Source organism: Phoxinus phoxinus (assembly GCF_949152265.1).
Source record: "Phoxinus phoxinus genome assembly, chromosome: 6".
In the NCBI taxonomy this organism is placed as follows: Eukaryota; Metazoa; Chordata; class Actinopteri; order Cypriniformes; family Leuciscidae; genus Phoxinus; species Phoxinus phoxinus.
Window position 1 is genome coordinate 30,863,485 of NC_136881.1, and position 9,470 is coordinate 30,872,954.

General features: G+C 35.9%; 1 protein-coding gene across 2 annotated transcripts; it reads left to right on the top strand.

Annotated features, from left to right (window-relative positions):
- slc43a3a (solute carrier family 43 member 3a) lies at positions 1-9,144 on the top strand (the record flags this gene model as incomplete). 2 transcript variants are annotated; one of them, XM_079616613.1, is made up of 14 exons in its annotated part: positions 18-109; positions 2,300-2,333; positions 2,696-2,891; positions 2,996-3,125; positions 4,197-4,243; positions 4,334-4,410; positions 4,491-4,583; positions 4,693-4,832; positions 5,757-5,896; positions 5,985-6,125; positions 6,876-6,983; positions 7,071-7,257; positions 7,334-7,454; positions 9,001-9,144. In XM_079616613.1, exons 3-14 carry the CDS (start codon positions 2,699-2,701, stop codon positions 9,142-9,144), a joined length of 1,521 nt encoding a protein of 506 aa, XP_079472739.1. In that variant the 5' UTR covers positions 18-109; positions 2,300-2,333; positions 2,696-2,698. The 2 variants fall into 2 exon arrangements, with proteins under 2 accessions (XP_079472740.1, XP_079472739.1); XM_079616614.1 differs by lacking the exon at positions 7,334-7,454 and having other exon boundaries at positions 1-109; positions 9,001-9,129.
- Positions 9,145-9,470: the final 326 nt, after the last annotated feature.

The window sequence follows — 9,470 nt, forward strand, 5'->3', positions numbered from 1 at the left end:
ATGAACGCGCGTAGACGTGCACAGGTTTAGAACTGCTGTTCAGCTCGAAACGGCTATTTGCAGCGCTTCAGCAATTCCGTCTTTCACATCAATGTGACAGAAGAATGTTGTGAGTACTAGATGATGTCTACGCAAACATACTCACTTTGTATGGAGAAACGATTTAAAATTCAATTTCGATTATTTGATTGATGCCCATAAACTTTGTGGCTATTATTGCTCAAAACTGGAATTGAAACGGTGTCAACAGAATTCATTTAATTTGAGATGGGTTTAATTTGATTTGACGCTCTTTTATGATTATGTCGGATATCGCCTGCATCTGGGATATAGCCTATTTTACATTATCCGTAAAAACGGTGGACGAGGAAAACTGTTGTTCTTGTTAGAGAGATTAGAGCGCGCAGACATGTTAATCTGGATTAGTCAACTGTCCACATAGAGCGCGCGCATGTGTGCCATCAGTGATCAACTTCAGTTTTAACCTAATGTCACATTTCAAGAAAACTAGACACTGCAGCAGCATGTCTTAACTTCTAAATCACAATTATGTAAGGGATAGTGTAGAGCCAGCCGGTGATTATCATTGTGATAAAACCTCTTGCGTCAGGGTCATAGGCTAGCTAGCCTAACGTGGACATGAGACATTGATTTGAGTTAAAGCCATGAAATCAAAACCGACAATTCTTTTTTTAAATGGAATATTGCAGTATTTATTAAATTATTTATCCGAGCACATCTTTAAATTTTTTTTTATATATATATATATATAAAAAGTCCATCTAGGCAATACCCGCGTAATCTTTAACGTATACCCTCCCTAAAGACCTTATTCAGAGCCATGACAGGTATGAAAGCGAGGCTATGAGGGCTCACTTTCCATAGCATCACTGTAAAAAAACTCCTAGATCATTTATAATTTTTCACAGCTCATGTTTTTTTTCTTCTGATTTTTTCTTGTCAAATGAAGAGTATGTCTATCCCCCAGAATCTTTCTTTCATTCCCGTTAAGGTGGCATTGCTGTGAATAAGGAAATACTTCCCTACTATAAAAAACAGTAGGCTACGCGAACAGAGTGGTATGTCCGAATTTAGTATTCGAAAAACAGTAGGCGAAAAGTACCCGGATGACCTTACTTCCGGCGTAATTCTGAAGTGTGCATACAATTGACACTTTACTATGGCTGAATCCGAAATCGCCCCCCTAAACCCTCAATCACTATTCCCTTCGTTAGTCCACTAATACAGTTCGCTTGAAGTGGTGAATTAAAACGATTGAGCAAATTCTAACAGCCGTTGAGTTTACATCGGCTGCACACTCGTTTTTTGCAGTGCATTGTGGGATTGAGTGAGTGCACTCAATAACAACCACTATGGTTTCAGACACCACTATAAAATTTCTGTCCCCTAAAATAATGCCCTATTTGAGGGTATTTCGGATTCAGCCTATGACATCACTTCTCTACTATGATGTTTACTAGTGCGAGGGTGGGAAAACCTGTCACTCACATGAGGTCACAGCAATAGCGAACCGCAACCCAATGAGTTCACAATAGACAAAATCAAGTCCTGCGGCCGCCCTAAATATTTTTTGTTTGTTTGTTGGAGAAGCCGTTTCACTCAGATACATCACAACATGGAAGAAAAGACTATCACAACTACTGTTCCATTCCGAATTTAAAATTACATATAGTATTTCTTGTAGGCCTATCTTAAAACATAAAATGTAAAAATGACATCAAAACAATTGTCCTAACACTTTTAATTCATTATTATTATTATTATTGAATTATTCTGCAATTCAAGTTAATCTAAACTTTTCATCCATTCAAATTTTTCGTAGTATTGTTTTGATTGGGAATTCCCGAGCCTTTATTGATCTATCAATATTTTATTCGCCATATAATTAAATGACCTCCAAGCTATTTTTGTCTCATGACCCCAAGATGGTGCTAGTTAAAGATTGTAATTTGCAATGCAAATAATACAAAAGTGATAGCACAGGTAAATATCCAGTTTAGGGGTCATTATACAAAAACACTTGAATCAAGTATTTTAGGGAGCCGTGTGGTATTGGTAGATAATATGACAGATATGTGTTTTGGCAGAATTCTTTACATTGATTACACACTAAAAAATATGGACAAACCCAACTACTGGGTTACATTTTTACATTCATTTTTTTAACCCAACCGTTGGGTTTGGCCAAATTTGACCCTGCATTTTTTAGAGTGTACATGGAATAGCACAGGTGAAATTTGACTTAAAACATTGCTTTGTCTGTCTTTTCTTTTTGCAGTTTTACATGAACTTCAGACACATGCATAAAGAGGGTGAGAATTGCATTCAAAGATGCTGAGAACAAACATGCATAAATGCATCGCACAAATATTAATAGTAATCAATCCCTCCCTGTAGTGAATCTTTATGCATGCACCTTAAATGTTGTCAAGTTGTTTTCAACAGCAGATCTGTAGCTCCCTTCCTTGAGAAGAGCATGCACAACTTAAATTTAGTTCAAACACGTGGCAAGCTTTATCTCTACCACCATATATTGGCTTGCATGGTGTGTTTCTGGTCAAATAAGAGCAAGCTGTAACACACAAACAAGAGAAATGGATCAGCTAATTTAAACACATAAGCATATACAGAGTGCTTTACAAGTGGATAGTTCTAAAAGTGTTCCTGGACGCAGAGGATGCTGGGATGCAAGGGATCATCTGGGACGGGGATGAGGTACAAGTTGACTCTGGCTACAGGACTGCTGGAGTGCTTGTGTTTCGCTGGAGTCGTGTTTGGCTGGGCGTCTCTTGTGTTTGTCCTCAAGACAGATGGCTACTTCAGCGATCTATGCATCAATGTGACAGATGCTAGTGGACAACTTGGCTCAGGTGAGGTCATTTACAATGGTGGCTTTTAATGTATTAGATGGTTCACTTCCTTTTATGCTTTTTCATTTTGGTCCGTTTACCTGCTTATCTGTTTTTGGCTTTAGATTGCAGTCTGCAAGATGAGAATTTCTCATTGGTCTTCACCGTGGCCTCGTTCATGAACAACTTTCTCACTCTGCCCAACGGATTTGTCTACGACCACTTTGGCACGATGGCAACGCGGCTTTTGGCTATGTGAGTTAGTCCCTCGTTGGATGTAAAACAGAGATCGGGCAAGAATGAACAGAAGTGCTGTGTCTCTCTGCAGTGGAGGCAAGAAGTTTATCTGGTTGTGAGTGGGGTGTGCTTTAAGCAGATAGTAGAACTCACCGTGGGCGTTTGACTGGACTCCAAAAACAGAGCTTTGTGCATCGCAGCCATTAAAAAAACTGGCCCTAAGTAAAATTGGTTGGAACTGCCAGAAATATTTGCAATTGTAAGCTGTTGTGTAATGTTAGTTGCCACTTGTTCTCAAAACTAAATCACCACAATAATATTTGAGCATTTAACCTGTTAGCTGTCACCCCCTTTTTTTTTTTGGCATAGATCCGGTTTTAGTTCATCATGAATGCTTTGGAATACAGGCCTAAGGTTGGTCTCTTTAAACTCAGAAGATTATCGCAAAAGTGACAGCACTTCAAAAAGTAAAAAAGTAAGAGAATTTTAAGTTTACTGTAAAGCAAATATACTGAACAAAACTTTTTTTTTTAATACAAAATATATATTGTGCAGAATTTGGACTGTAAAATTGCTTTACCAAGTTGTGATCCAAATTTTAAGATATCACGAAAATCGAGCGCTCTAAAAAGTTTTTAAGTGCCATTTCCAGCATGGGAATGTTTTCGGATGGATTTTTTAATATGATGATTACTAAAATACAAAACACAAAAATGGTGCTAAATAGCACTAAAAGTGGTTCATTGGCTTGTAATCGAACCACTTTAAGTGCCATATAGCACCTCACCTTTGTCAAATGGTGCTATGTAGAACCATAAGAGCATCTTAACCACCCCAAAGAACTGCTGAAGAACCGATGAAGAACTGCTGAAGAACTGCTGAAGAACTGCTGAAGAACCACTGAAGAACCAAACTGGGCTTAACAGGTTCTTAAAATGGCAGTGGTGCTATATAGCACCATAAGCACTGCAAAGAACCCCTGAAGAACCACTTTTTTTATGTGTGTATGTATGAGTGTATGTGATAGGGAAAATGATAAAGTGTACCCTTTTTAATACTAATGCTAATGATATAATCATTGTTTTGTAGATTTCTTTATACCACCGGCACTTTTATTGTGGCATTCTCCAATAAAGGTAAAGACTGACTGAAAAAAGTGAACTAATAATCACACATGTGATGGGCCTATTCGGTATGACTAATTTCCTCTCTTTTTCCTCAAACAGTTCTCTCTTTTTTGCTTTTTCCTGCTCTGTCCTTCATAGCTGTTGGGGGGATTTTATTTCTAATGACAAATATGCAGGTATGTTCATGAATGATAGTTCATACATGCAATATATTAAGGATATGCTAAATTGCTTATATTAATGATCCTCATTACAGGTGGGGAACCTTTTTGTCACTCATAGATCAACCATTATTACAGTCTATAATGGGGCCTTCGACTCTTCATCAGTTATTTTTCTGATCATTAAGGTACGAAGTACACACACACACACACACACACACACACACACGCATACGCAACATTTTTATCATCTGTTCATACTTCAACCCATGAAACCCTGTTTAACTATTTCTGAAGGTGCTTTATGAGAAAGGGGTCTCTCTTCGCTCTTCATTCCTCTTCCTCTCGACCTGTAATCTTATTCATCTCCTCCGGACTCTCTTCCTTATGCCAACATCACACATTCCCTATCCCATCCCGGAGGACTACAAATATGGGTGAGTGGAACGATAAGCTGAGTTTATATTACCGTTCGAAAGTTTGGGGTCAGTAATTTTGACAAAATTAGTTTTTTTAAACAGTTTTTTTTTAGCAAAGGTACATAATATCAAAAGTGACTTTATCATTGTTACAGAAGATTTCTATTTTAAATATATGCTCTGATAATAAAAAAAATGTTTCTTGAGCATCAAATCAGCTTATTAGAATGATTTCTGAAGGATCATGTGACACTGAAGACTGGAGTAATGATGCAGAAAATTCAGCCTTGCCAACACAGTAGTAAATTCGATTTTAAAATATATTAAAATAGAAATTACATATTGTAATACTATTTCACAATATTCATGTTTTTACTGTTTTTGGCGAGAATAAGAATCTTCCACAATAATAAAAATCTTACTGACCCCAAACTGTAAGTAATAAGCAAAATTCTGGTTTATTTGAAACTTTTATATTATTTACAACAACAACAATTTTTTAAAATATTTTACTTAGCTATAATAAAAATAGACTTAATACACTCCTAAATAGAAGTAAAGGTTCCAAAAGAAGGTTTTCACAGCGATGACATAGAAGAGGCATTTTTGCTCTGTACTTAAAATGACCGTTTTTAATCTTTGTTAATGTTATTTAATAAAAAACAGCTGTTCATTGTTTGTTCATGTTAGTTCACAGTGCATTAACTAATGTTAACAAATACAACCTTTGATTTTAATAACGTATTAGTAAATGTTAAAATTAATATTTACAAAGATTAATAAATGCTGAAGAAGTATTGTTCATTCTTAGTTCGTGTTAACTAAAGTAGTTAACTAATGAACCTTATTGTAAAGTGTTACCCATTTATTTTTAAGAGTTTATAGTACATAATTTATATACTCTTAATCCATAGTAACTCAAATGCAAATCCTTATATGCAGGATGAGCTGTGCTGAATCAAATAGCTACAACGTTGAGCAGTACGAGGCAAAGCGGGACCCGAGTTCAGACAGAGGAAGAGGTGCAGATGACGAGCCACTGAAAACCGACTCACTACAGCAAACACACAACTCTGAGAAAGGTGCTGCTTGGCCATCGTTGATCTTACTTTGGTAGAAAATAAGAGGAACGCGATTGCTGACTTAAATAAAGTTATTTTTTTTCTGTAGACAGTTTTAGGAGCTGTGTTCTGTCCTGGTTCTTCCTGTGGCACCTCGTATGGCTGTCAGTCATGCAGCTCCGGCATTATTTCTTCATCGGAACTCTGAATCCAATGCTGAACAGACTGGCCAACCAAGACCCAGTCATTGGTAAACAAATTGTTTTCTCACTACGATGATGCTTTTCAGTGAATTCTGTAAATCTTTGTTAATGGTAGGACTTTCTGGAACTGGAATTTGAATTGGAGTGACAGGAGGAGGAATTCAACACAATCACACATCAGACTTTGGGGTGAATTTAAGCATTTGGCTAATTAAGTGATTTTGCACCATGCCCCATAAACTTTTATATTTTAATATATTAAATATTTAATCAATTTGAAATATGTGTGTAGTGTACATACACTTCCCGTTAAAAGTTTTAATTAATTTAAATTTTAATGTTTTTGAAAGAAGTCTCTTATTCTCACAAAGGCTATTACGTGTTCAAAAATACGGTAATACGGTATTATGAAATATTGTTACAATTTAAAATAACTCTTATTAATATAATCTTATATTTCTGGAAATATCCCATATGCTGTGTGTATAACCATTTTTATGGGTATTTTTGACCAAAAAAAAATGCATTATTAGAAAATATTCTTATAACAGTTTTAATGAATTTAATTTACAATTACTTTTAATTACAAAATCGAATTACAATTCTGCATCCTCTTTGCTACACCAGTTCAAATTCAAGAATTTAATTTAATTTTGTTATTTACAAATTTAATTACAATTCTGAATGCTATTGGTACAGTAACTCGCCTGGTTGGAACATTTTCAAAAGCCTTACTGTGATAGGTGCAGAATTTGTAGGTTATGACTGTAATTTCTTGATCTCTTTTTCATTCTCAGTGAGCGAGTACACCAATGCGTTTGCTTTCACCCAGCTCTGTGGAGTTCTCTGTGCTCCCTGGAATGGCCTGCTTATGGACAGACACAAAAGAAAACCCCTAGGTCCAGGTCAGCTGACAGAGAAATCTGAAGATCTGACTTCTAACAACACACGTTTACACGAGATCCATTTTTCTTTCTCACATCTTTTTGCAGGCGTGTCCGAACGAGAAGCAGACCTGCGCTCGTCCGTTCTCTCCCTCCTCCTCACCTCTCTGCAGTGCCTCTTGTTCTCCATCAGTGCAAGCATTCCGTTCCTCCCTCTCCAGTACGCCACATTCATCCTTCAGGTCCTTAACCGCTCTTTTCTCTATGGAGGGAATGCTGCATTCATCAGCATAGCGTAAGTAAATGTGATATAAATACCTCGATTGTCGCTAGACTGGCAGACTGAGTGCAGTGAATCCAAATTCCTACAGGTTTCCGGCCCGCCATTTTGGAAAGCTGTATGGGCTAGTGATGTCCCTATCAGCTGTGGTGTCATTGCTGCAGTATCCCTGCTTCGCCCTCAACAAAGTTCTTGGAGGAGACCCCTTTTATGTAAATCTCTCATCTCCACTACACAATGTCTGCTAGAAAAGAGCTCATATACATACAGTGGCCCCAAAAGTATCTAGACTCTTGTACACAACAAAACCAAGTGTCATTATGTTTAAAGGGGTGGTTGATTATGTTTCACTTCTCACTTTAGCGTGTAATGTTGCTGTTTGAGCATAAACAACATCTGCAAAGTGACGACGCTTAAAGTTAACAAGCAAAGGGAGATATTTGCTTTTAAAGAAATTGCTTTTTAAGGACTACAAAAAACGGCTGGTAGGGACTACACGACATTCCTCCCGGGTTAGTGACATCACGAACCCATAAAATTTACATAAATCCCATGATTTATAGTCAGATTATCAAGACAGAATATGCTAATCAATGACTAGAAGAGAACTACACATAAGCTATAAATTCATCAACTAACCATTGTTGTCACTGCTTCTTGAGTCTCTCCATCTTTGTCTGATTCCAGTTTGAACATAAAAGTCTAAAAGGTTTAGAAATTTTCAGTGCATGTTTGTGTGAGGTAAAAGGACCCAAGCTGTTGTAGCTCCGCCCCCTGTGCTGGGAGAGGTAGCTCATTTGCATTTAAAGGGACAGAGACAAAAACGGTGCGTTTTTGCTGACTCTCAAAAAGTTTTAAGTTTAAAAACTTTAGCATGCTATATAAACATATCTGTGGGGTTTCTTGAGTTAAAACTTCACATACACACTCTGGGGACATCAGAGATTTATTTTAGATCTTGTAAAAAGGGCATTATACCACCCCTTTAAATAAATATATATCACAAGCTAAACATTTCACACAAAAAAAAAAGGTTTTAAATGACAAAACAATATACTGAGATACTGTTGTGTACAAAAAGTATTGTCACGCTTTCTGGTTCACAAATGTTAGTGGAACATGTCTGTTGATGTGAACTTAGTTCTGAGAAAAGGTTTAGAATCATTTTTAATATTTTGTTATAATATATTGATACATTGTAAGTGTCCATTTAAGGTTTGAAATACTTTTTTGAGACCACTAGATGTTGATGTTTATGGAAGCCGATTTCTGCAAGAAAAAAATCCTTCGGTGAATCATAATTATAACATAAAAAGTAAAAAATTATGACATACATTCATAATTATGACAAAATATTTAATTTTAAGTCAGAATTATAACTTTTATCTCAATTTCCACATTTTATGTCATAATTATGACTTTTACCTCAGAATTTCAACCTTTTATTTAATAATTATGACTTGGTACGCTGTCAAACTATTTTTCTCTGTGTATTAACTTGCACGGATTAATTGTTCACCACAAGACTAGTAATATCCGCTAACAAAGTAAATAGGGTCAATTTTGATTTCATGCCGACTTTAAATAAAAGCCTATAAAAAGTGAGTTCTTCACATCAAATTTGAAATCCATACAAAAGATCCTCATAACAGTTTCCAGCATTCGCCTAAATATTAAAATAGTATTAATTCTTTACTCTCATTATATCATAATCATTAACTTTTATTGTAATCAGTAAATGATATTGTATTTCTGTAGGTGAACATCATCTTGACTGTCCTGACTCTACTGGCCTTCATTCATCCGGTCTATGTGTTTCTTCACTGCAGAGAACTGGCAAAACACAGAGAGAATTCACAGAGCATTTTAGAAGTCTCGATACATGAAATATCAATGTATTAATTTAAATCACTTCATCTATAGAAATACTTGATTATGCAGATCTGTCTTGGCCTTAGCTTTTGTAAATGACAAAGGGAATAGTAATTACACATTGTGATTACCGGTATTGTGTATTCACAACTTTTTACCACCAAGATTCAAATGCTCAGAAATAAGAGTTAACAGTCAGACATTTAAACGAATTCCATTTAATTGAATTAGTAATTGAATATTTACAATCTTCATGTATACAGAAATAACAATAAAAATATTTAAATCTTTTTTTATAGTTCAGTGCTGTTGGCAAGAACAGATAGTTAGAAAAAAAACAACAACATTGGTTTAAA